The sequence below is a fragment of the Abrus precatorius genome, unplaced genomic scaffold (genome assembly GCF_003935025.1).
Source record: "Abrus precatorius isolate BTA unplaced genomic scaffold, Abrus_2018 Scaffold10, whole genome shotgun sequence".
Taxonomy (NCBI): Eukaryota; Viridiplantae; Streptophyta; class Magnoliopsida; order Fabales; family Fabaceae; genus Abrus; species Abrus precatorius.
The window spans coordinates 18,921,275-18,949,160 of NW_020874292.1; the positions used below are offsets into that span (position 1 = coordinate 18,921,275).

A 27,886-nucleotide genomic window follows, 5' to 3' on the forward strand; every position below is an offset into this window, starting at 1 on the left:
TCATATCTTCAAGCAATATGATTGTTTAACAATTGATTAGAATGGACAATATTTTTTCTGAAAAAATGGCTCCGTTAAAGGTGAAAACAACTAATAAGTAGCACAACTGATTGATACTTTAAATAGATTTTTTTTTTTTTTTAGAGTGTGTTTAGGAGGAGATTTTTGAAAGGGAAGAGAACGGATGACATATTTTTAAATTTCAAATTAAAAAATATATATAATTTATGACGAAAAATACATTATTAATACATTAAATTTTTGTTAATATATTAATTTATATCTTTTATTTTTTAAAAATATTTATTTAAAATATAAATTTATATTCTCTCCTCCCTTTCCCTTCAAAATTTCTCTTCCCAAACAACCTCTTAATAAATAAGTTTGTCAGAAACTTTGCAAAGTTTATCAGGTTAAAAAACATAATTTTCAAACTATCAAAACGAATTTTACAAATTTGATAGGCCAACTTATTTAATTAAAAAATTATTACTATTTAATTCTATTAACTATTTAAAAGTTCAGGTCCATTACTTTATCTAAAAACTTGTTGTCTTATTTAAAAGTTTTATTGCAAGTAGATTTTTAGGTTAGGTCATTTTTATAATTAAGCCATACATTAAAAACAACAAGTCTATGCTATATAAATAAGTTAAACTCAATTAACATAACAATTATTCAATTTGACCCATTATAACCCTGTTTCAGTGTGAAAGGATTGAAACAAATAAACTATATAACATAATATCATATGCTGGCACTTAACTTTAATTTCAAGAGGAAATATTAAAAAAATATATTGCATTAAATCAATAGTAAAATAATATTTTATTATATATTTTAATTTATTATAATTACTATATTATAAAGCATAAAATTATAGTTTATATCTTTATAAATTTTTCTATAACCATTCAATAATTATATATTAGTATGAATTCATGTAGATTAATTTTTAATAATATTAAAAATTTAATTTAAATATACTGATAATGTAATTTTTTTAATATTATTATCCAATCATAATTTGTCTGTAAAAATTATTATAATTTTTCATGATTAATATAAAAATATTAATAATGTATTCTAATGGGTTAATAGTGTAATAATAATAATAATAATAATTATTATTATTATTATTATAAGTACAATTCTTGAATGAGGATGATTTTAAAAAATTAAATAAAAATATTTTTAGAATTATTCTTTATAATATCAAGTGATTTTTTATATATTATATTTTATTTTAATTTTTTAATATTACAGAAATTTTATTATTAATAACTATAATATTTTTTAATTTATAAATTTTGTTAAGAACAATATTTAACTTAATGATAGCAATGTAATGCATAATAAAATTACCAGTAATAATAATTTTTTCCTATATTATTTAACAAAGGTTATACCTCCTTACAATGTTAGAACTTTAATTTTAATTACTGTTATTCACTTTTTTACACATTTTTTATAATATATATTGTTTCGTTATAAATATTTACTTATGATATAATATTAAATATTTTACTACATTATAAAATATTTTATTAAATATAATCAAAGCAATATTTTAATTTAGTATAATTATATGTTATAGAACATAAAAAATTTATAATTTTACTAATATGAAACCCTTTATTACATGATAATATCAAAAAATAATTTATTAGTTAAAAATAATTTTTAAAATGAATTATCAACAAATTCGTATTTTTATAATATTTTCATTAATAATAATTGTAAATAAAATGAATTTTATCATCCCCGCCGGAATGAAAACAAGTAATAATAATATAAATAAACGATTGATTTTGTTGGCTCAACTGGAACCCTAATTCACTCGCTCCTATCCACCACTGCCAGCTTTGGATTCGGTTCGGAATCAGGTTCGGCCTTTTCTTCTGTTTCTCCGTTCTCACCTCATCTTTATCATTGTTTCTGCTATCGAATTTCTGATCTTTATTCTCTGCCATGGATTCATATTCTGCGCTATTTATCATTTCCTTTGCTTTGTACCTTATTTTACAGTTTAAGCGCTGTCTGAGTTGTTGTGTGGTTGCCTCTAACTATAATATGTATTTATTTTCTGATTCATGACCGATTATGTTAACTTCCCTGATTTGATTAGTCCGTTTTAGATCATATCTGTCCCAATCCCACATCTGCTCTTTCATTCTCACACGTCTTTTTGGCTGCTGAAAATTTGTCCCTTGAGTCGTTCATTTGATGTCTGGTTCTGGAGAACGCATATGTAGATATAGATAACACTCACAACGAACAAAACATGTTGTGCTTTTATTAATATGATATAAGATGAATCTCATGAACATATAAGTAAGTTGGATCTTGTTATCTATTTGGGAAATTGATTGAAAAATAGTGAATATCTTTAAATCTTGAATTCCAATCTTGTGATAGGGTTATTTATTTGTGCTAAGATAGGTGCAGTAATTAAGCTTTATTGGAACTAGTTGACATAAATTAACATGATTGCATCTTGTTTCAGTTTACTACAATGGGAAGGAAAAAGACAGAGGATGCAGGCCCATCTGCTAAAACTAAGGGAAGTAGCAAAGATGCTTCTAAGAAGGAAAAATTTTCTGTCTCTGCCATGCTGGCCAGTATGGATGAAAAGCCTGATAAACCTAAAAAAGTCTCTTCCTCTAGTAAGCCCAAGCCAAAAGCTGCTCCAAAAGCTTCAACATACACTGATGGTATTGATCTTCCTCCATCTGATGATGAAGATGATGAAGTTCTCTTGGAAGATGAGCAACAGCAAAATAATGTGCCTAAGAGGTCCAGTCAGACTCAGAGGCCTGAATTGAAGCCACTTGAGGTGTCTATTGCAGACAAAGAGTTGAAAAAGCGTGAGAAGAAGGATATTTTAGCTGCCCATGCTGCAGAGCAAGCAAAGAAGGAAGCTCTTAAGGATGATCACGATGCTTTCACTGTGGTGATTGGAAGCCGGGCTTCTGTGCTTGATGGAGAAGATGATGCTGATGCTAATGTCAAAGATATAACAATAGAAAATTTCTCTGTGTCTGCTCGTGGTAAAGAACTTCTGAAGAATGCATCGGTGAAGATATCTCATGGGAAGAGGTATGGTTTGGTTGGGCCCAATGGAAAGGGGAAGTCCACACTGTTGAAGCTTCTTGCTTGGAGGAAGATACCAGTACCAAAGAATATTGATGTGCTTTTGGTCGAGCAGGAGGTAGTCGGTGATGAAAAAACAGCACTTGAAGCAGTTGTTTCAGCTAATGATGAACTTGTTAAAATTCGACAAGAAGTTGCCTCTCTGCAGAATGCAGCTTCTATTGAAGAAAGTGTAGACAGAGATAATAATTATGAGGAAGATGATACAGGAGAGAAATTAGCAGAGCTTTATGAAAAACTACAACTGATGGGATCTGATGCTGCTGAAGCTCAGGCATCAAAGATTTTAGCTGGTTTGGGTTTTACAAAGGATATGCAGGGTCGTCCAACAAAATCCTTCAGTGGTGGCTGGCGGATGAGAATTTCTTTAGCTCGAGCACTATTTGTGCAACCAACTCTATTATTGCTTGATGAACCCACAAATCATCTTGACCTGAGGGCTGTTCTCTGGTTGGAAGAGTATTTGTGCCGTTGGAAGAAAACTTTGGTGGTTGTCTCACACGATAGAGATTTTCTCAACACAGTTTGTACTGAGATTATTCATCTTCATGATTTGAAACTTCACTTCTATCGTGGAAATTTTGATGATTTTGAGAGCGGGTATGAACAGCGTCGAAAAGAGATGAATAAGAAGTATGAAATTTATGACAAACAGTTGAAAGCAGCTAAAAGGAGTGGAAACCGGGTTCAGCAAGAAAAGGTTAAAGATCGAGCTAAGTTTGCAGCAGCTAAGGAAGCTTCTAAAGGCAAAGGCAAGGGCAAGGTTGATGATGATGATGCCCCCCTAGAGGTACCTCAGAAGTGGAGGGACTACAGCGTGGAGTTCCACTTTCCTGAACCTACTGAGCTCACACCTCCACTTCTGCAGCTTATTGAAGTGAGCTTCAGCTACCCAAACAGGGAGGATTTCAGGCTCTCAAATGTTGATGTTGGCATTGATATGGGAACTCGTGTTGCCATTGTTGGGCCTAATGGCGCTGGAAAATCTACATTGCTAAATCTTCTGGCCGGTGATCTGGTTCCGTCTGAGGGTGAAGTTCGAAGGAGTCAGAAGTTGAGGATAGGAAGATATTCCCAACACTTTGTGGACCTTCTAACTATGGATGAAACACCTGTTCAGTATCTTCTTCGTCTCCATCCAGATCAAGAGGGACTTAGCAAGCAGGAGGCTGTCCGGGGAAAACTTGGTAAGTTTGGGTTACCTAGTCATAACCATCTTACTCCTATTGCCAAACTATCGGGAGGGCAGAAAGCCCGGGTGGTCTTCACATCAATATCCATGTCAAAACCCCACATTTTATTGTTAGATGAACCCACCAATCATTTGGATATGCAAAGTATTGATGCATTGGCTGATGCACTGGATGAATTCACTGGTGGAGTTGTTCTTGTTAGTCATGACTCAAGATTGATATCACGTGTGTGTGAGGACGAAGAAAGGAGCCAAATCTGGGTTGTGGAGGATGGTACTGTTAAAACTTTCCCCGGCACATTTGAGGACTACAAAGACGACTTGCTGAGAGAGATCAAAGCTGAAGTTGATGATTGAGCTTCTTTTTCTGAGAACAATTTATTCACTGTGACAATTTTCCATAATACATCTACATTCCTGCCTCTTGTATGAATGCTTTTTGTGAGACTCCGGTTTCTGGGATTCCAAATTTAACGTGAGTTCAGAAGAATATACAGGAACGTGTAGCTTAAAATGTTATGATTAAATAAACATCCGAAATTTTCCGATTATGTTGTTTCTATGCGCCACCCTCCCTCTTTCTGCAAATCACTACCTGAACAACGTGTCTTCTAATTTAATCAAACATTTCTGAACGTTTGGCAGACATTTTGGTATGAAAGCGGAGATTGATACGTGTGTAGTGTCAACTTCCGCTTGTCATTTTATTCTTCTATTGAATTAGTTTGTATTTGTACCATTGAGTCGACGAAGGAACACTTCTCATAGTTTTGAGGGTGCTGTCTAACATGCATCCTTATTGTGTAGCCTTTGATTAGCATAAAATTTTATTTAGGGTTGATATGAATTTCCGGTAAAATACCAAATAAAGTAGCATAAATTAAAATAAAAGTAGCAAATATACCAAAAGCATTAAATAATAATAATAATAATAATAATAAAGGTTATGATATTGGTGACGATCACGATAAGTACAAGCAAGAAAAATGTATTTTAATAAACTAAATTAATGAGAGAAAAAAATGAATCAATGCACTAAACTAAAGAGTGTGTATTGTAAAATTTACTTTATTTTGATACTTTCATGAGTGTCATTTAGAGGCATTAAATCAAACTATAAATTTTAAATTGCTAAATTAATTAGAAAAAATCAATTAAATAAAATATTTGATTAAATTAAAAATAGAAATATTATATTGTATATTGTATATTGCATTTTCATTTAAATTTTAGTTATTATTATTATTGAATCCAAATTGAATTGCACAATGTATTTATATTTTTTTACTATATTTTCATATAAAAATATTTTTTTAAATTTTTTTATATCAACGTGTAAATATATAATTCACTACTCTGTTCTCAAAATTTTTGTTTTCTTGAATTGAATTTTATTTTTATTTTTTATTAACCAATTTACTGTTTCTTTCCTTCACTTCAATATTTTGATAAATGTCTCTTTTTTTATTTTTATTTTTTCAACAAATTCATTTAATTTTTGAGTTACTTCTTAATTTAAATAAAAAATTTAAATTAAACGTTATGAACACAAAATAATAAAAAATTTACTCCTGTACTATTTTTGTCCCAAATTGATGTTATCCTTCCTTTCTTTCTCTTATAATCCATCACTTTACATACATTTTGCTAATTAGATTAATATTAATAGTGTCAAGAGAAAATGATAACTATCAGTTATATTATATTATCTGTCTATATCAAGTTGTTATAGGAGTTTGTTATATGTTGAGTCTTATCTCTATAACATAGATCCTATAAATACTCTAAAGATGTATTCTCGAGATATAAAAAAATCACAAAATATTTTCTCATTTTACATTCTATTCTATCTCCATAAGCTCATAATCCTTAACATGGTATCATAGAGCCTATACATCCATAGCTTCCGCAACGCAATCCACTCTTCAAAATCTCACAACACCCATCTCTATCAAACTGGATGATGAGAACTTTCTATTATGATAGCAACAGGTGTTGGCCACCATTCGCAGGTTAAAACTTCAAAAATACATCCAAGGAGATGAAATTTCAAAAAAATTTACTTCCAAAGAAGATGAAGCTAGTGGCAAGATTCAAAAAACATATCTTAACTATGACCAACAAAATCAGCTTCTTGTTGCATGGTTGTTAGCATTAATGTCCTCCCCAATCCTCACCAAGATGGTTGGTTTGGTAAACGCTCATCAATTCTAGAAAACACTGCAGACTTATTATGCATCACAAATAAGAGCCAAAGTCAAGAAATTAAAAGTTCAACTCAGAATGACCAAGAAAGAAAATTCAGTATATGAATACCTATTAGAAATCAAATGAATCATAGATTCTCTTGCAGCGGTAGGCTCCCTAATCTCTGATGAAGACCATATTGAATCTATTCTAGATGGGCTACTTGAGGAGTTTGATTCGTTTGTTACCTCCATCACTTCCAAGTTAGACCCTTACTCAGTTGATGACATTGAAGCCCTACTTTTAGCTCAAGAAGAAAGACTCGACAAACATAAAAAAACAAGAGAGTATGTTAATTCAGGATAACACTGCATCAGGATCTTCTTTTTTAAACAACATTGGTTCAGGCCGAGGCAAGACTAACTCTCAATCATCCAGGGAAGGTTATAACAATCGCGGAGGTAGGAATAATTTCAAGGGGATGGCAAAGGAAATTGAGCTATCAACAATCAACATATATGGAACCAATCCAGACCACAATGTCAAATATGTGGCAAACCAAGACACCTAGCTATAGATTACTGGCACAGGTTCAATCAGGAATATCAAGGAGGACCCCAAGCTCACAATACTCAATATAGTACTCAATCTAATATGCAATCTAATCAACGCATGCTTGCCACTCCCTCCATTGTCATGGATCCTCTTTGGTACCCTAATAGTGGAGTCTCTCATCACATAAATCATGATGAAACCAACCTCTCTCTCCAAGTCAGATTATCAAGGATCAGATTGTGTTAGAATAGGGAATGGTATAGGTTTGAATATTAAGGATGTTGGACAATCAACATTTTATATTCCTTCTTTTAATCATGTCATACTAGATCAACTCTTGCATGTTCCCAGCATAACTAAAAATCTTCTTAGTGTTTCTAAATTTGCACATGATAATTATGTCTTCTTTGAATTTTATCCCACTTATTGTAATGCCAAAACTCAGGATACCAAGTAATTGGTTCTTCAAGGCAGGCTTAAAGATGACCTCTGTCTTTTCTCCATTCCAACATGTTTCTCCCTATTTGGCCTACAACTGCTAAGGATTCTCTTGTCAAGCCCGTATATCTTTGGCATGCAAGATTGGGTCATCTGTCCCTCAAAGTGGTCAGAACTGTTATGCAACAATGTCGAGATCCTTTTACACATAGTTCTAATTCTCTTTTATGTCAAATTTGTTGTATGGGAAAGTCACACCAACTTTCCTTTGATAATTCAAATTTTGTATACTCCTCTCCCCTAGAATTAGTGTTTAGTGACATTTGGGCCCTCCCCTATTCCCTCTTCTAGTAGAGCCAGATCCTACATTGTCTTTGTAGATGTTTATTCTAAGTATACTTGGATATTTCTTTTAAATAATAAATCTCAACCTTTCGATGTCTTTTTACAATTAAAACCACTATTGAGTACCAACTTGGAACTAAACTTAAAGCTTTCCAATCAGACAATACTAAAGAATATTTAAAATTCAGTAAATACTTGAATAAACATGAAATTCGTCACAGATTTTTCTGTCCCTATACACATTAACAGAATGGCTCTCCAGAAAGAAAGCGTAGACATATAACTGAAACAAGCTTAACCCTTCTTGCTGCAGCATCTTTACCCTTTCATTTTTGGGGTGCAATCTTCCTTACTGCCTCCACCCTTATCAACACTCTTCCCACACCTACCCTACATAATCTAAGCCGCTTTGAAACCCTTTATAAAAAACAACTTGATTACAAGTTCCTCAAAATCTTTGTGTGTGCACGCTATCCCTTACTAAGACCCTTTAACCAACATAAACTAGACTTCAAGTCTCAAATGTGTCTTTTCCTTGGATATAGTCCTCAATATAAAGGATATATTTGCTTAGTGCCCTCAAGAAAAACATACATCTCTAGACATATGACTTTTCATGAATATGTTTTTCCATATAAACTATCTGATAACCCCTTCCTACAAACTCCTGAATCTTCATTAACTCATACTATATCTCCATCTTATATTTCCATTACAACCTGCTCCCTTGCATGTCCAACATGATAATATTCCATCTGTCACTTTACCTATTGTGTCTGTTGAGAATAATGACTTTATTAATGCATCTGTTGTCACAGAAGCCATTCCTATTGCAGGTTCCCAAATCGAAGCTCTCCAAAATTGTCATCCAATGACTATAAGGGCTAAAGCTGGTGTGTTTAAACCTAAGACTTATGCAACTGCATCGACTATGATCACAAGGTTGAACCAACCACAATAAAAGAAGCTCTATCCAAGGAAGAATGGTGCCAAGCAATGCAAGACGAGTTCAATGCTCTAGTGCAAAATAATATGTGGTCTCTGACTGATCTTTCTAAAAGGCACAAAGCCATAGGCTGCAAGTGAATTTTTAAATTCAAGTTTAATGAAAATAGGAGATTCCAAAGACATAAAGCACGATTAGTTGCTAAGGGATATCATCAAAGAGCAAGTCTTGATTTTACTGAGACTTTTAGCCCTGTTATAAAGCCAACAATAGTCAGAATTGTATTCTCTCTAGCTCTTTCATCCAACTGGCCTATTCATCAAGTGGACATCAACAATGCATTTTTACGTGGTGACCTCTAAGAGAGTGTTTATATGAGCCAACCACCAAGCTTTACCAATGGTAACAAGATTAAGATTTGCAAGCTAAACAAGGCACTCTATGGCTTGAAACAAGCACCTAGATCCTGATTCTCTAAACTCAGCATATGCCTCAAACAGATGGAATTTCAATCAGCAAAGAGTAACACTTTTTTATTCATGAAGTTCACCCCCTACATCCATAATGCTAGATCTGGTTTATGTGGATGACATAATTGTCACTACAAGTTCAACATTAGAAGTTCAACAACTTATCAACATGCTAATTAAACAGTTCTCTCTCAAGGACTTGGGCCCTCTCCATTACTTCTTGGGAGTAGAAGTTCAACATACACCCTTAGGTGGTCTCTTGCTTACTCAAACAAAATACATTTGAGAACTCCTAGAGAGAGCAAACATGGGTGATTCTAAACCACAACCTACTCCAATGGTAGTTGGTCTTAAACTATCAACAGATGGTTTTACATCAGTCCCTAATTCATCATATTACCGATCCATAGTAAGAGCAATATAATATCTGACAATCACAAGGCCAGAACTCTCCTTCTCAATAAATAAAGTATGTCAATTTATGCATTGCCTTCAAGAACATCATTGGAAGGCAATAAAGAGAATCTTATGGTATTTACAAGGAATTGTATCTCATGGTTTACATCTAACCAAAAGTAGAGAAATGACAATTAAAGAGTTTTGTGACTCAAACTAGAGAATTGACCCTAATGAAAGAAAATTAACAACTGAATATGTGGTGTATCAAGGTCCTAATTCCATCTCATGGGCCTCCAAGAAGCAACAAGTTGTCTCTAGAAGTAGCACAAAAGCTAAATATCAAAGTATAGTAGCAATTACTATAGAGGTTTAGTGGATCAAGTCCTTACTATCAGAATTAAGGGTTCTTACTTCAACTCCTAGAGTCTATTGTGACAACCTTGGCACAGAGATGCTAGCGGCTAATCCAGTGATGCATTCGAGAACTAAACATTTTGAGTTAAATCTGTACTTTGTTCAAGACAAAGCAATGAAGAATGAGCTTCATGTGATACATCTACTGGTTGAATATCAAGGAGCAAACCTCCTCACTAAATCCATCTCTACACCTCAATTTTTACCATTTAAAAACAAACTTAAGATTACCAACATGAAAACCATAAGTTCGGGAAGGAATGTCAAGAGAAAAAAATAACTATCAGTTAATTTCATTATGTTATCTGTTTATATCAAGTTGTTATAAATGTATTCTCAAGATATAAAAAAAATCACAATATTTTCTCATCGTTTACATTCTGTTCTATCTCCATGAGCTCAAAATTCTTAACAAATAGGTTTTAAAGTAAAAGTAAATCAAAATTAAATCATATTAATTAATTATCATTGCAAAGTAAAAAAAATTATTAACAGTTTTTATGTGTGTCTAAAAACACGCAATAAAATATTATAAAATTTGATATATTAATAATATTAAGTACTATAACTTTTAATCAATTTACTATTTCTATATCTTTTAACATGTATTCTTGAATATGTTCAAAAAACCAAATTAACAATACCATTTACTGGACGTTAACTGTTAGACGACGCCCTTGGAAGGAGAGGCAACGAGTTTGATTTTGAGATTCTTTCGGTTATCGGAACTATGTTTGGGAGTAGAAATATTTTTTAAAAATATATTTTTTAATTAAAAATCATACTTTATTTGCAAACAAATAAATATTTACACATTGACATTAGTTTATCACTTTATTATAAAAATATAAAATAAAAAAGTATTTAATAAAGTCATAATCTTTTTGAAACTCAACTCTAATACATATCTTAAGCAAAGTTAAGGAGACCTAGCTACCAGATCATTCCAACGAAATTTGTGGGGTATTAGATAGTCATCAATTTTATGCTAAAGGAGGTTGGATCGTGGCTCGTGTGACCAGACTAAGCAGAGTAATACCACCACAAAAAAGGTCGCCCGATAACTTTAAAGATGTTAAATTAGGATCTCAAATCAAGCATTAGGCCGTAACCCAATACAAAGTATGGGTCAACCAACAGCAACTTAGAATGCATGCCTTTACGTAAGAGTATTCCAACATTTCAAGTACGAAAATAGAAACAAGTAAAGAGTTGTCGAGATGATACATAAAAGTAAAGAGGTACTCACAATAAATTCCAGGGAAAAAACATTATAACCTAGAATTAGCAAACATAACAAAAATTTAAGAGAGAAAAAAAGCCTTATTGAAGCTAAACCCTTTACAATCAGTTTTCCCTTTTCCACAAAATTGATATTCACCCAACATATTCAGTTTCTAGCCTGCCACTATGGACCAATAACTTGTGTTGGGGATCGCATAGGCCAACCTAGAAGAGGAGGCGATCCAGGAGGGGTTGCACTGCGGCTCGGAGAGAAAAGGCTTAGTTCTACAAATGTTCCAGTTGAAGTAACACCCTTTTCCAATGTCCGAAATGAAATTGATCCACGCTTTGTTGATGCATCAGAATACCTACCAGGACTAGACCGAGCATTTTCTTCAACATTATCTTCCAGATGACTCTGGTTAGCAATAAGAGACACAGTATCACTATGATCAACAGTAAACCTCCTATCTTCTAAGTCTTGTAGATTCCCCAGCGCTAAACAATCAGCAACTGGAAGGTAAACAAGCGTGCACATGCACAAGCCAACACAACATACTAGTGCAAGAAAAGCCAAGAAAACAAAGGCTTCAAACATAAAATGCTTGGGTTCAGATAAAACAGATAAACCAAGAAAAAGAACCCTTAATGGAAGGAAACATGAAACTGAGAATAGCAATGTGTAAACCCTCTTCTGCAAACCCTTATTAATAACTAATTTCAAAATCCGACTACCAAGCCAAAAAAGGTAGGAAGTCAGGATAATGGCAAAAAGGCCAAGGAGAATAGTGCTGAGTAAAGGGTAAGTGCAGAGGGAGGTTTCATTCTCCCCTGCCATTGAAGAGGCAACTGCTGCACTTGTAAAATAATGAGGCAACTTTTTTCCAGAACCCTTATTCTTGTCTAACTGAGGTCCAACCAAAATAACAAAAAGCTGAAGAACAAACATTGGAAGGCAGTAAAGAAGAATATATCCAGATGTTTTCACATTCCATTTTCTGCTCATAATTCCAGTCTCCAATTTCTGCAAGGGCGCACGAAGGAGAAACGCAAGTGTTAGAATGAGGCACGGTTCTGCAAACCCCATATTTGACACAATGTAACACTTGCAAACAGTTTCCTCCCATTTTAAGTGAAAGACACGCCTTAACAAAGTTAACCGAATAATCTCGCCAATACCCCACCAGATTGAAAATAGGATGAACGCAATTCTGATAATCCAAGGACCACTAAAATAATTGAGCTGACCAAAACCTGGACTACGAATATGAGCGCGGAAGTAAAATGTGTAGGCAATGCACATCAACCCAAGAAGAATCAAGATGGCTACTAAACAAATTGTCACCACACCGAATGCATCGGCAGCAAATCTCGACAGGGGCATTACCCGATGTGCAGATTCCACGCATGCTCTCTGACAGCATGGATACAAGAAATCCTCTGTGGTTGTGCCTTCTTCCCAGAATTAAAGTATAACTCACAGAGTTGACAATATTAAAAGAAGAGTATGATGATTGAACTCAATCCAGGTATGCATAATCACTCAGGGCAGCATCCCAGATCAATCAAGGAGCACCCTTCCGTGCACTCATAATAGCACCAAGAGTATGGATAAAGCACCAACCTCAGAACATATATGCTCAAAGATTGACTATCAAAATCAAGCACCTATAATCAACAAAAATTTAGTATAAGTAAAGGTGAAAGTTGAATGCTCAAACAGAAAACTGAAATAAAAATATGTTGGCGCCCCAGTCTTAGATTATCACAGTTAAGATATTCTAACCAAACTCAAGGAATGGTCTTAAGAATCATCAAAAAGCTTAACACATGTTAGTGATCATCTGCGTGCCAATACACAGACAGACCATGGAAAAACCAGTTTGAAAGGAAAAATAATTTATACAAGCTAAAAACGAAACAGGTATAAGACTAAGCACTGCATTATAGTGGATCACATGCAGAAAGGAGACACTAATTTGAAAATTACAAAAGAAACATTGATGCATTCAGTTATTTGAATTAATTCGTGTCATGTCAGACAGCTAGTCAAGTATATATGACGTCCACAACCAGTATCTGTTGTTCCATCACAGGCTTCAAATTAAAAACCTATGACTCATCTCCTCCTATAAAGAAAATACACAAAATAGAAGTTCCGAAAAAGGGAGGAGCAGTGGAGACTTCTGATCGGATTTGTCCGCTGCAACAGAAACATTTAAGTTTAAAACAGTAAATAGACTCCATTGCAATTATAAAGAGCTCCCTTTCCCTTCTTTTCTGATAACCATACAAAGCCAGACTGAAAGATATTCTACATATTTTAAGGGTCTTTTCTAACAACTAGTAACATCTTAACATGAATTCCACAACGATAGCAATAAATGAACACTATCTAGTAAACGAAATAAACAGACTTAGCCTGCAGAAGGCAGCTATCGATAACCCGCATTAACTAGTAAAACTAATCGTTCCCACTTTCTCTGGCATTCAAACAAGGAACAAAATCACAAGTTCAGTTTCTTTGATTCCTTCGCTATCTCAACAACCAAACATAGGGTAAACCTTAATCGATATTCAAATCTAAATATAAGCTATCGACAAGCAAATGCAACGAAATAAAAGAAAATAATATGCGACAAATAGATACATATATTCGAACATTGAACGTCATCAACACGGGGAAAACAAACATGACGCAGCAACAGAGGCTAAAAAAGGAAGGAGAAAACGGCAATAAGCATGAGAAAATGAGCGAAAAAGAGGTGAGGAGAAAGCTTACAGCGCAGAAAAGGATGATCGAGTGAAGAAGAAGGAAGGGAAGGAAGGGGATCAGATAACCCTAATTGGGGAGAGAGAGGGAGGGGGGAGGGACAGAGAGAATGAAGGAAGGAAGGAAGGAAGAGGAGAATGGAGAGAGGAAAGAGAAGAGAGGAGGAATTGGTGAGTGGGACTTTGTTGGTGACAGCCTGTCTCCAGCTGTGTCGTCCGAACCTTCCGCTTCGTGGATAAAGGACTTGCTTCGGCTTTGTCCCTACCTACGTGTCGTTACACTGCCGGGTCTTCTCTCTTCCGCTCTCTTTCTTCCCCATTACATGCGCCTCTATCAACTTTATATTTATACTAAATCCTTTCTTCCCCATTTATCTAACCTAATCTCTACATTAATTTCGTCATGCCAATGCCATACAATCTAAACAAACCTAATATTTCCTTTACCTTCCTCTGTTGGGTTTCATAATGCTTAATTACTCCAATAAATCATATTTGTTAATATTTTATAATTTTTGCATAATTATAACCCTATTTTGTATAAGTCTTTATTTTCATCTTTCAAATATTAAAGTGTCGTCACATTGTATAAATCATGTTAATTTTTTTATTAAAATAACTTTTAAATATGCAAATTTATTATTATGTGTTCAAAAATATTCATTTGGTAAAAACAAACATAAAAGGACAATGATACGTTTAATTTTTAGAAAATTAAATCACAGGTTTTTTTAATAAATAAATAAATTATAGAATCATGCAACGAGTAATGAGACATGCCTACCACCATTTATAATATGTATCAAAAAATTGTTTACATGTATTGTAATGAACTGATATTTAATGCGATTTCATGTGAATGAGTACATGCAAAATGTCCATTTTATTCATAATGCAAAAAATGTTTAAATGTCAAACAAATATATTTAGCAAACTATTCAATATGGTAGTGATTATGAGAAATATTTAAGTTCAAATATTAGAAATTTGACTTTTTGTTATTTTTCTTTGTCATAATTTTCGATATACTTTGACTTCAACCTTGAAATTTTTTCACATAGAAAAATTTTAATTTTTTTAAATAATTATATTTCTTTAAAATAGTGTTTAAAAAATAGGAAATTTGTGAACCTCTGAAATTAATCTTTCAAGCATCACATTTTAAAAATAATTAATACAAATTAGATTTTATTTAATTTTATTGACTAACACATCCTATTAAACAATTAATTATTATAATAAATTATATTTAATTAATTAAAATATTTAACAATTAATATTTAGATTATAAATAAAAATATCTTGTGTGAGAAGAAAATATTTAGTATAATTATTCTGTTTTAGAGTCAGTCACGTGTATATTTTCAAGGTTAAAATTAATCAAGAATAATATTATTTTTTTAGTTTAATTTGACTTACTTTATTTTTTTAATTTTATTATAATTATTAGAGATAAAATTTATTGCTTAAATTATATTTATTACTTTATATAAATTTTTATAATTTTTATAAATATTTATATTTGTAAATATTTTTTAGAAAAAAAATATTTTTACTTCTTTATATGTTTGATTCTATATAATATATTCTAAATTTTGAAAATATGAAACACAACATTCTATACTTTTAAAAGTATAAAAAAAAATTCTGTTATCATTCAATATACCTATTTTTTAAACAAAAAAATTCTAAAAATTATTTATAAAAAAATAAAAAATAAAAATTTAGAAATATTTTTATTTATGAAATAGAAAAATCAGATTAATGATTAATATAAGAATTTTTTGCACATTTCAAGAGTATAAAATGTCACACTAAATACTTTCAAGATGTAAATTGCACATAATCAAAGATAAAGTAATTTTTTTTATTATTTCATATTTCATAGTTATAAAATTAACTTAAAAAATAATTTTAAAATAAATTTATTGTTAAAAATAATTATATTATATATATAATTAGTTTAAATTTTAAAAAAATATATTTTTTTATTATTAAAAATATATATTTATTTTAAATTAGTGATCGATTAAAAAGCTCGTGACTTACCTAAACATGTTGAGTCAATCGCTGGACGAGTTATAGTTTTGTTCTAAACGACTACAAACATCCAGTTTTATAGGGAATATTTTACAAACCACTAATATTTGTTTTATCACATAATCTCCGAGTCCAAGATGAGTAAAAATTAACAATATATTATAAATTTAAATTTTTTGAGCTACATTAAATATTTATTTTACGAATATTACTCCTTAATTTTCTTTTTCATTTAAATTTAATATTTTGATAAATCATATTAAAATAAGAAAAATACGTGAATTAAATTTTAAAATTGTTGTAATCTTTATTAATATTAAATTTTATTTAATATTTTAAATCTTGATTTTGACGCTTCATATCAATAAATATAATGTATTTTGATTAAATAATTTAATTCTATACAACTTTATAAATTTTTTAAAATTATATATTTTAAGTTTAGTCCTATTTAATATAATAAAAAATACATCTGTAATGTTAAAAATTACACGTGTTGTATTACATATATTTTCAATTCACATATTATTATTTTTATTAAGGATGTTTATAATTAGATTAAAAAAAAAAAAGAGTTACTAAAGTGTACCGTGATGAAAAAGAATAAACCCAATTTACATCGTCGTGTAGACTAAACTGAAATTCAACTTCGACGGGCGGGCCTCCACTAATTTTCAAGCCCAAACACATTTTCTAGAAAAATTTTAAAGTTCAATAGAATTGTACATATCTTGACCAATAACGTGCAGATGTATATATTTGAAAAGAACGTGCAATGTTGAAAAAAAAAAAAAAAAGTAATATTCACTAATACTTTATAGATAACAATAAATATTGTATGCTTTTTCGGTGATAAAAAAATAACTGTTTAAAATAATAAATAAACTATAAATATACAACGTCAGTGACATTGTGCATAGCATAAGATAATTATGAATCTAGAACAATAGCTACAAGTTTCTTATACATTAAAAAAATAGATTTATCAGTCAATTAACTCAAATTTAAATGGTTAATTCACTTATTTACCATTCTTCAACAAAAAAAAAAAAACTTAACTATGGCCTGTATAATATTTATTACTGTTTACTAATAATAAAAATTTTGTTATTATATTTTTTTTTCTTTTATATACCTGTAAAATATATGAAAATTTTGCTAGTATGAAAAAATCTACAATTTATGGGAGCATTATATTATTAAAATAAATAAAAATAAAAAATATAAGTTTAAATGATAGATTATTTTAAGTTAATAATTGTAATTTTTTTAATATTTTTCAAATTAAATAATATATTTTTTAAAATAAATTATTAACTTTATTATCTATTAATATAAAAATAATGATAATTATTCATATAAAAAGACATAAAATATTTTTTTTAACTTACAAACCAGTAACATTTTTAAAGTTTTAAGATAGAATTAGATCAAACAAACAAAATATCTCTGTAATTAATACTTTATTTGAGAGTTTAAAATAAAAAAAATATTTAAAAGGTAAATAAAGAAAAAAATAAAAAAAAAGTTAATAAAAGCTTTGCCGATCAATAAAAATATAGAATTATAAATAATTTTAAAAATTTATAAACTATCTTCTTCTCATTTTAAATTTTCCAATTTCTCTCAAGAGTAGGTAGGTTGATTTTTAGGAACCAAACAACTTTCATTCACACTAAGCTTAACAAATATTTTGGCTGATTGAGGGAAACGGGGTATTTTAGAAAAATACTTTTAAAACAGGCAGTTAAGGAAACTAAATACCCACGAGTTAAATGGCGCCAACGGAGGAGATGCCACGTGTCAGTCTGCACAGTGGGAGAAACACCTCGAAAATGTGCCAGGGAGGGAGTTGACACGTGGCGTGCATGCAAAGGGAGCGACCTTCCAACTGGTGTGTCGACACGTGGCGGACATGCAGTGTGGCGCCCTTCCACGCTGAGCAACACAGGGGGCCTTCCACCACCTGCTTCTTCACGTTCTGATTAGAAGCCAACACTGGTTCAACGCAGAGAGGTCGCAACCCAACACTCTCTTATAACAAAGCTGGGAACTTTTGCACCATAACCTTCCTCTCCTCACCATATTAGAAAGGGGAAGACTGTGATAGTCGAAGTAATCCCTCCATCCATAGGTTTTTTATATTACAAATATTTTGTTTTGTTCTGCTGATAATCGACTCTAAAGTGTTCGACCAAGTGTCAAACTGAATTTGCATAAAAAAGGGGTTGTTGACCCTAACGAGTACCCACATTGTGACCAAACTCGACCACCCACATTGTGTTTCCAGGTGTGTTCGATAAAAAATAACGTCTTAGTTGCAGTACGTGGCTTGGAAAATATGCCCACAGTTTATACACATTGTAATTCTTGCTTTAATTAAATCAAGTGATGAAATTGACTCCAGCAACAAGAAGTTGTAAAAGCTGCCTCTCGAGAAGCATCGTGTGACAACTATTTGCATTGTCCTTCAGCAAGTGATGTTATTTGCATTATCTGTCAACAAGTTTTGTTTATTATGAAAAAAGTTTATAAAAAGTAATTGATGAACCTGTTAATTAGTAGCAAAGTAAATATCAAAGTATTTTAAAATAATTAATGCAAACATTAATTACTAACTATCAACTCTATGTGCATATAATTAAGAAGACAATGAAAATTTTGTTAAAATGAATTAATATCGTGTTAGCTAGAAAACTATCAATTAAATATAGAAATATAACAAAAATAAAGAAATACGAGTTTTTATTTAGCATTAGCATTATGTGTTGTTTATGTAATTAATATAATTATTAATTAATATTATGCTTTGTTTTATCAATAAAATAAAATGAAATATAATTATACGGTCAAGTAGGGCAAAGAAGCAGGCAATGTAGTGGCAGTGCACCTGGTTTCATTTCGTTTGGTACATGAGATCTTTTGCGTTGTATTTCATGGAAGTTTTCATTTGTAATCACATCATATCATAATTATGGTCAATTTTCTCTCTCTTTCTTTTGCGAAGCCTAACAAACAAAACAACTCTGCATCTACAAGTCGTTGGTGCTTAAGGTTGACGCCAATGCATACTCTATTTCTCCTCTCTCTGTCATTCTGTTTCTTCGTGCTAGCTGTCTTATTGTAATATAAATTACATTTTCATTGGTTCCTCGCTATTTTAGATCCCAATTTTTTCTCTTTCCAGAACATTTTCTCTCGATTACACCTCATTTTTCCTCAACACAATTCTCATTTCATTCGATGATCTGGGTGAGTCCTCTCTCACCCCCCAATTACGCACACTTGTTTGCCAACACCCTTTGTTATCTTTAATTTAATAGAACTACGCGTTTAAGGGAAAAGGAATAGGAACAGGAACAAGAGACATAGTGATTGCATTGGATTGCATTTGCATGCTTAGGATAGGAGTAGGATATAAATAAATCATTAAATTGATTCCTATAATTGTTATGGGTTGTATATGCTCCAAAGGAAAATGTGCAAACGAATACGTTGCTAAAAAGCATGCGAAAGAACTGAAGGAAAATAAAACCTCCAAACATTTATGCACGTCCCTAAGGGGAGACAAAGTTGTAACAGAGAAAGATGCTACTACACGCCTCATATCTAATGGAATTGAAGGTTCCTCCACCCTTCTTTCCTCATGTGAAGATAAGAAAGACACGACACAACTATTGCTCCAGATGGGATCAACTGTGTCTGGGGGTTTTGGAAGTGGAGAAGGAGGACAACAACCTAGGATATCTAGGATATTTAGTGTAACGAGAGGGGAAAGAGGAGCACAGGTTCTTGCTGGATGGCCTTCTTGGCTTACTGCAGTTGCTGGGGAAGCCATTAGTGGTTGGATACCTCGTAGAGCTGACTCATTTGAAAAGATGGATAAGGCAAGTTCAATTGTTTCAAACATCTTTTCTCTAATGCATGCTTATAATTCAATGACCCATGCTTTCTCATATTATTTCAAATCAAACGTCCAGACATCTGTTAATTATATATTTTTCAAAGCCATAGTTCTACATTTTCTTTTTTGTTATATACGTCACCAGAATGACGCGAATATTTTAGGTAAAAAAAAGCTTTAGCTATGCATGTTCTAAGAGTGTAGTAAAATACAAGATTCATAAGGTGATGAGTGTTAACTGCCAAACCATTTTACACTGAATTCTTTATGTTTATTGTCTTTCTGAATTTTTTTTGCATTTTCAGCCTTCTTGTGCTTTATTCCCATTTACAGAGATACTTTATTCAAATACGACTTAATACTCTTTTTGAAGATGCTTTAAGTTCCCCATTTATAAGATTAACTGCAATAGTGCAATTTAATTTCTTTTCATACGTTTAGTGTTTAGAAAACTTTACAAGGATTATATGACCTTTCGTTTGTATGCTTTGATTTTTAGAATGCAACATGTCTTCTTTCAGCCCAGAAGCATCGAAGTGTCTATTTCTGTTCAATGGATACCTATACTTGTTAGAGATCTCTTCATAACAAGAATTTCAATAGTTCAAATTTGAGACATTTTTTTTTTTTTTTTATCTTCAATAATTCTTTTTGGGGGCATCCCATCATTCTTTCCCTTTTATTATTTTTTTCTTAAGATATAAGCAAACAAAGTTTCCTACCATACTACAGATCGGGCAAGGAACTTACAGCAGTGTTTATAGAGCTCGTGATCTTGAAACAAATAAAATTGTTGCATTGAAGAAGGTTCGATTTGCTAATATGGATCCAGAAAGTGTTCGTTTTATGTCAAGAGAAATTATTGTCTTGCGAAGGCTTGATCATCCAAATGTCATGAAGCTCGAAGGCATGATTACTTCAAGGGTTTCTGGTAGCTTGTACCTTATTTTTGAATATATGGAGCATGATCTTGCAGGGCTTGCTACACTAGCTGGCATGAAGTTTACTGAAGCACAGGTACCTGACTAACCATTTGATTATGTGTCTAGAGTGTAGACGAGAACCTTTCTATCATTTACAAATGTAAAATTTGTCTTGAAATTAAGTATTCAGAATTCACTCTATGCATACAAACTTGCATCTTACCAAATTATTTTCATGACAGATCGTATGAGACCTAAAAGTGTATAGTATCTTGTATAATTAATACAAGCATGCGATAAATTCTCAGGCTAAATTAATATGGAATGTATTGCTAAATTTATCTTTATAACAAAGGAATAACTTTTTGTTCGATTGAATTTGATGAGTCAAAGCATTGTATCTGCTGAAGGCTTAGTGGAAATTTTTGAGCATTTTTGAAATGAAGGGTTTTCTTTGGAACAATATTCTAGTTTTGACAAAGGCCACTTTTGCATCCTGCTGTATTTATTACTCTAAAGTTTCATTTGATGTTTTGTCTAATTTTCTTTTCTCATCAATTGGCCTCTAGCTCTTTGGTTTTCACAATGGCCTGTCATTTTGTTGTCATGTTATAGATCAAGTGTTACATGCAACAGCTTCTTCGTGGTCTTGAGCATTGTCATAATCGTGGCGTTATGCATCGTGACATAAAGGGCTCAAATCTTTTGGTTGACAACAATGGCAATCTAAAGATTGGTGATTTTGGGCTTGCAAATTTATTTCAACCATCTCAAGGGCAACCTTTAACTAGTCGTGTAGTAACCTTGTGGTATCGACCACCTGAACTTTTACTTGGAGCTACAGATTATGGAGTTGCTGTGGATTTGTGGAGTGTTGGTTGTATTCTTGCAGAGTTGTGTGCTGGGAAGCCTATAATGCCTGGACGCACTGAGGTAGTATTTATCTTTTGTACTGGATACATATATTCTACATTTTATTGGACATACTAAATCTTTTACATTTTCTATCTTGAGCATCCTAGATTGATGAAATAAGTCTTAAAATGATAAGCCTCTTCTTTCCTAATCAATAACATGATTGCAAATAGCTCAAGTGGTTTTAAAACTAACATTTTAGAAATTGGGTTAGAAATGTGATGATTATTTTCGTTTCTCCTTCTAGTTTTACATTGAAGTTAATCTATAAATCTCTCACTTCCAATATAAATAATCACAAATGAAAGAAGAGAAAAAATAGTCATATTTCTAATTACCCAATTTCCAACATCTTAGTTTTAAAACCACTTAGAGCTATTTGCAATCATGTTATTGATGAAAAAGGGAGTTTACAACTTGAGATAGAAGTTTACAAATTGTGAATGAAGGAAGGATGTTAATATAATGGTCTAGTACTTTTGATGGTCTCTCGAAGTACTTCGCTGTAGCATGTTTTAAATTTGTCTTGATTTTCTATACTTTAAATGGCCATTAAGATTTGGTATCTATCATTCTAGGTAGAGCAACTTCATAAAATCTTTAAACTTTGCGGATCTCCTTCTGAAGAATACTGGAAGAAGTCAAAGCTACCACATGCAACAATTTTTAAACCTCAACAACCTTACAGACGTGTTGTTTCTCAGACATTTAAGGATTTTCCTATATCTGCACTAAGCCTCTTAGATGTCCTTCTTGCTATAGAACCAAATGATCGCGGAACTGCATCTTTAGCACTTCAGCATGAGGTAGTTATAAGTTCGAATAAAGTTCACACTACAATTTTTCTCTAAATGGAGTGCATATGATCTTATAAGTTTTTTACTCTGAATTTATTTTTCTTAGTCCCTAAATTTTTTTGTGTTTAGTTCTTCACAACAAAGCCACTTCCTTGTCATCCATCAACTTTGCCAAAGCACCCGCCTAGTAAGGAGTTTGATGCCAGACTTCGAGAAGACGAAGCTAGAAGGTATTCCTTCTTTGATTTTTTATTATCATAGGAAATTTTCATGCAATTTTGTCACAAACAATATTTGTATCATCTACAACAATAGTTCAATTTTTTTAACACCCTTACTTCTAGTGTAAGCTTTAACGAAGATTTGTTTTCTCTATTGATATGGTACAATAAGATCTCAATGAGTCAAGGGGAATGACATCATTTTTAAAATCTAATGTGCAATGACAAGAATGATAGAAAGGCTCTCCATTTCTTGGTTTTTTTTCTTTGGCATTCTTTTAGAGATATTCATTTTCATAATCTTTAATGTAATATGTATTTGAGTGTTTTTTTTTATTATTCTTCTTCTTCCTGAGGCTCGATTAATTTATTTATATTGTGATCCTTCTTATTTGGCTGTGCTTGTTCCTATTGTTACCCATTTGCTTATTTTAAAACAGGCGAAAAGCAACAAATAAAGGACATGAAAATGATGAATCAGTTAAGAGAAATTTTAAAGATTCTAAAGTTGTGGCAACACTTGTTACCAATGTTGAAATTCAGACATCAATGGAGGTACTTTAAATCATAAACTTAGTGTTATTGGACCTTGTTTTCACTTGAGTTATTTAGTTTTACCTGATATATCTTTTTTCATGTGATTTTTTCCTACAAAGAGACAAGGGCAATGTAATTCTAAGTGTATTAGTGAGAAGTATAATCCTGAAGAGGAAGGTGGTTATGGCTTCCCTCTTGAACCTGCAAAGTCAAGAGCACTCAAAGTTTTCTCTTATTTTGGCCATTCAATGCATCCGAGTAAATATGGATCTTCATGCAATATGAACTTGAAAGAGGAAGATGTTCTTACTTGTCCAGATCATGCCTTTAGAACAAGAAACTCTAAGTTGAGAAAACAAAAATCCTATTGGCATGGTGGAATTGCAAAATTGTCAAGATTTTCTAATTCAGTTGCAGTTCGAGGTGGTTCAGTGCTTGATATGAGAGGAAACTTAAGTGTAAATTTGCATTGGCCAGAGGATCATTTTGGTATGAGATATAGCCAGCTAGCTGACGGTGAGTCCAACCAATTGTTGGATGGAGTCAAGTCTTCACACAATAAGAACTTTCTTCTATTGGAAAGGATCGTGTCGTGGTAAATGAATTATTGATAATTTGTGCAATTATTTTGCAGTCAACATTGTATGTACCTCTCACAGAATGTTGAGAGATATCTTCTTCATTAGACCTTGCATGAAACTTTCTTAATAATGTTGCTTTTGGTAAATAGTGTTTTATGCTCAATATGACCTTAGAACTATCAAGTAATTATTGCTTTTATTTGTGATTGCAGTGTTATGCTCCCAAAAATAGTCTCATCCACCATTCTGGACCATTGCTGGCTCCAGAGAATAATCTTGAAGAAATGCTTAAGGAACATGAAAGGCAAATCCAACAAGCTGTTCGCAAAGCTCATTTGGGTAAAGAGAATATGATAAAGTGAATCACTATTTCACCATGAGAAATTAGTGATGACTATCAAGATAGTTTTGATACATTTAATCTGGGATGAGAAAACTTGAACACAAGATTTATTTGGAAAAATTTCAACTTTTGTCGCCGAGAGATGACTAATACTATTTGGGCTTCAACAAACTTCTTCACATCAGGTATTTTTACAACTATCTTAGATGGTATTGTGTAGAGCAAACAAAACCCATAGCAATTCATTGTATAATATATAGTTTATGGTTTATTAAATTAACACACTAGCAAGTTGTTTCAATTCCGCATGGCAAAGCCAAATCCATGGCATTACTCTGAGCATTTGAAATTGATTTTGCCAAATTAAATTTTATTCATTTAATTAATGCAAAGACTATTTGGTTATTCAAGTTTGATATGTATCTACGCATGTTCAAAGATAAAGGAAACCATTAGCATAAGAAATTCACAATGCTGAAGAAACGCCTTCTTTTCTAAACGTAGTATTCCCATCAGCATTCAAACATGAAGTGAAATAATACTAAAGCTCATTAAATATCTATAATTATAATTAAATTTATTTCGCTATAATCTCACATGATACTATTTTAAAAAATTTTAACTATAATTTCATTTGTATATTATTTTATCTTTTGTATTCTATCGTTTTAATTTTTATAATTTCATAATTCTTTTTTAATATCTTTCAGAAAAAATTATAAAAAAATACAATAACCTTTAATGAAGTATAAACTTCTTATTGCGTGTATTAAATAAAGTAAAAAAATATACATTAACATAATAATAAAATTATTTTAAATAAAAGAGAATAAAATAAAATTATTTGCCTTCAAATTCTTTTAATTTTTTACATATAAGACTGAAGTTATAAAAAAATTATTAGATTTTATGTTTTTTATTGGACAAGAATTTGAAGCACATATAATAAATAAGTATCATTTGACATTTGAGGGACTTGTTTGATACTTAGTTGACATCAAATATAATTATTTTAAATACTAAATTATTATAATTTTATTTTTTAAGCAATTTATAATAATTTATTTATTAAAATAAAGTTTGAGAAAAATACAAACATTTATTATTAAAATTTAATTATAATGTAATCATAGTATAAATGGTTTTTTTTAATTATCATCTCTAATCATGCTTCCTTAATGAGAATTTTTTACTTTTGTATACAGAGTATTTTAATTAATTAATAAAAAAAAATATTGGTACACAATACATTAAAATTTAATTATTATTATTATTATTATATTTAAAATTATTAATTATAAAAAAATTACTTTATAAATCCTATCTTTGAAAAAATTTAATTTAAGTTACTTCGAGTAAATTTTAAAAGTTCTTATAAAATAAAAACTTAATATAAAAATAATTTATATCTTCAAATCTCATAAAAAGTTAAATAAAAATAATTTTAAAAGAATATAAAAACATAATTTATTTAAAAAAAGAGTTTTATTTTTTTTCTCACAATAATTTCTCTGTAAATTTACCCAAATTATGCCTTATTATTAAATTACATGCGGTGCCTAAATTTCTTTTTCTCTTTGGAATTATTTGCTGGGACGGCTAACCTTTCTCCGCGCGTGCTACAAAATTGAAAAAAAGCAAAGATAAGAAATGTGTTCTTTAGTCGTTCACAAATTTCATAAAAAAGGTTAAGAATTAAAATATTTTGATATATATATATATATATATATATATATATATATATATATATATATATATATATATATATATATTGGGGTATCAATGCAATGCGGAAGACTGGATCGAATTTAATTGAAAATAAAGAGAAGGAAAAGAATAATGGAGACAAGATTTTAACGTAGAAAAAACTCTAAATTGGAAAAAAAAACCCACAGACGACGACAAGCAAAGTTATTCCACTATGTAAAAAGAAGAGTACAATAAGTCTTCTAAAATTATGAGGACAAAGAGTAATAAATCTCTCTATTTTTCTCTCAATAAATACTCTCTCAAAATGGAATAAGAGTTACAAAATAACACTCACAATTTTCTCCCAGTAATTTTTATCACTGATCCGTGAACGATGTGCACCTAAACCTCTATTGCTTCATTGCCTTTTATAGGCAAAATTTGCTACAATGATTTGTTAATTTTTCAATGTTGCTACAGTAACTTACTATAACAAATTTTGACAATTCGATGCAATTTTGGACGGTGCCTACATGAATTAAATGCCTGTCAGTGCCAATTGAAAAACTGAGCCACAAATTAGCGGTGTCTACAATTTTGACTAACACAATCCAATTTTGACTAACAATCTCCACCTTGGATCAGTTTTGATAAATTGCTCGACGCCGCTTAAACCCTGAAGGGCGTTCAAGTGCTGGAGAGACCAACCAAGTCCAAGCAATGTTGGAACTTGGCTTTTGGTAGAGGCTTAGTAAGCATATCAACTGGATTCTCAGATGTATGAATCTTCTGAACCACGACTTCACCCTTAACAACAATTTCTCGGATAAAATGATGTCTCACATCAATATGTTTTGTCCTGTCATGGTAGCGGTTATTCTTGGTCAAGTAAATAGCACTCTGACTATCACAAAACACAGTAAGAACATCCTGTGTAAGACCAAGTTCATTAATCAAACCTTTAAGCCAAAGAGCCTCTTTCACACCCTATGTTGCTGCAACATATTCAGCTTCAGTCGTAGATAATAATGGAAGAGACTGAAGTTGAGCTTTCCAACTAATAGTATAGTTACAGAGAGTAAATATGTAACTAGAAAGAGATCTTCTTTTGTCAAGATCGCCACCATTATCCAAATCAACAAAACCTGTAACTTCAGTTGTTGCATGATTTCTATCAAATACCAAGCCAATATCAGAAGTACCTTTGAGATACCGAAAAATCCATTTTACAGCACTCCAATGATCCTTTCCAGGATTATGCATATACCGACTCACCATGCTAACGGCATATGCTAAATCAGGTCTAGTGCATACCATAGCATACATAAGACTGCCAACAGCACTAGCATAAGGAATGCATGACATACGCTCCATGTCTTCCTTTGTCTCAGGGCAAAGGTCAGATGATAACTTGAAATGTGCAGCAAGTGGAGTAGAAACAGATTTGCAATTAGACATATTAAACCTGTCAAGCACTTTCTCAACGGATTTTTGTTGAGATAGAAATCCCTGCAAATCTCCATACCAAGAATCTTCTTAGCTGCACCCAATTCTTTCATTTCAAACTCATTATTGAGTTGAGTTTTCAATTTCCTGATCAGATGTTTGTCACGTGATGCAATCAACATATCATCAACATATAGTAACAAGTATATGTAAGATTCATCAGGAAGTTTTTGAAAATAAATACAGTCGTCATGTTGACTTCTGCAATAACCTTGCCCAATCATAAAGGAATCAAACCTTTTGTACCATTGTCTTGGAGCTTGTTTGAGTCCATATAAAGATTTCTTCAATCGGCAGACAAGATGCTCCTTACCAGGAACAATAAATCCCTCAGG

At 31.6% G+C, this 27,886-nt stretch overlaps 3 protein-coding genes across 5 annotated transcripts; 2 read left to right on the forward strand and 1 right to left on the reverse strand.

Moving 5' to 3' along the window:
* Positions 1-1,821: 1,821 nt before the first annotated feature.
* On the forward strand, positions 1,822-5,189 carry LOC113868943 (ABC transporter F family member 4). 3 transcript variants are annotated; one of them, XM_027504971.1, is made up of 2 exons: positions 1,822-1,886; positions 2,507-5,148. In XM_027504971.1, exon 2 carries the CDS (start codon positions 2,516-2,518, stop codon positions 4,700-4,702), a length of 2,187 nt encoding a protein of 728 aa, XP_027360772.1. In that variant the 5' UTR covers positions 1,822-1,886; positions 2,507-2,515; the 3' UTR covers positions 4,703-5,148. The 3 variants fall into 3 exon arrangements, with proteins under 3 accessions (XP_027360772.1, XP_027360765.1, XP_027360780.1); XM_027504964.1 differs by having other exon boundaries at positions 1,862-2,334; positions 2,507-5,189; XM_027504979.1 differs by lacking the exon at positions 1,822-1,886 and adding an exon at positions 2,027-2,075 and having other exon boundaries at positions 2,507-4,982.
* A 6,025-nt stretch (positions 5,190-11,214) lies between these two features.
* LOC113873245 lies at positions 11,215-14,409 on the reverse strand. The gene is made up of 2 exons (XM_027511296.1): positions 14,106-14,409; positions 11,215-12,991 (listed from the first exon to the last, which is right to left on the reverse strand). Exon 2 carries the CDS (start codon positions 12,705-12,707, stop codon positions 11,508-11,510), a length of 1,200 nt encoding a protein of 399 aa, XP_027367097.1. The 5' UTR covers positions 12,708-12,991; positions 14,106-14,409; the 3' UTR covers positions 11,215-11,507.
* Positions 14,206-24,375, forward strand: LOC113851993 (probable serine/threonine-protein kinase At1g09600). Its single transcript, XM_027482255.1, has 10 exons — positions 14,206-14,383; positions 19,610-20,022; positions 20,772-21,056; positions 21,578-21,895; positions 22,456-22,683; positions 22,804-22,904; positions 23,336-23,450; positions 23,552-23,948; positions 24,067-24,074; positions 24,226-24,375. Exons 1-10 carry the CDS (start codon positions 14,206-14,208, stop codon positions 24,373-24,375), a joined length of 2,193 nt encoding a protein of 730 aa, XP_027338056.1.
* The last annotated feature ends 3,511 nt before the right edge of the window (positions 24,376-27,886 follow it).

Bases quoted from the DNA above. Each gene is read 5' to 3' on its own strand.
- LOC113868943 (XM_027504971.1), top strand. From the start codon at position 2,516: ATGGGAAGGAAAAAGACAGAGGATGCAGGCCCATCTGCTAAAACTAAG.
- LOC113873245 (XM_027511296.1), bottom strand. From the start codon at position 12,707: ATGCCCCTGTCGAGATTTGCTGCCGATGCATTCGGTGTGGTGACAATT.
- LOC113851993 (XM_027482255.1), top strand. From the start codon at position 14,206: ATGAAGGAAGGAAGGAAGGAAGAGGAGAATGGAGAGAGGAAAGAGAAG. The intron at 21,896-22,455 runs GTAGTATTTATC...CTATCATTCTAG, and splicing joins TAATGCCTGGACGCACTGAG to GTAGAGCAACTTCATAAAAT. The intron at 22,905-23,335 runs GTATTCCTTCTT...ATTTTAAAACAG, and splicing joins CGAGAAGACGAAGCTAGAAG to GCGAAAAGCAACAAATAAAG.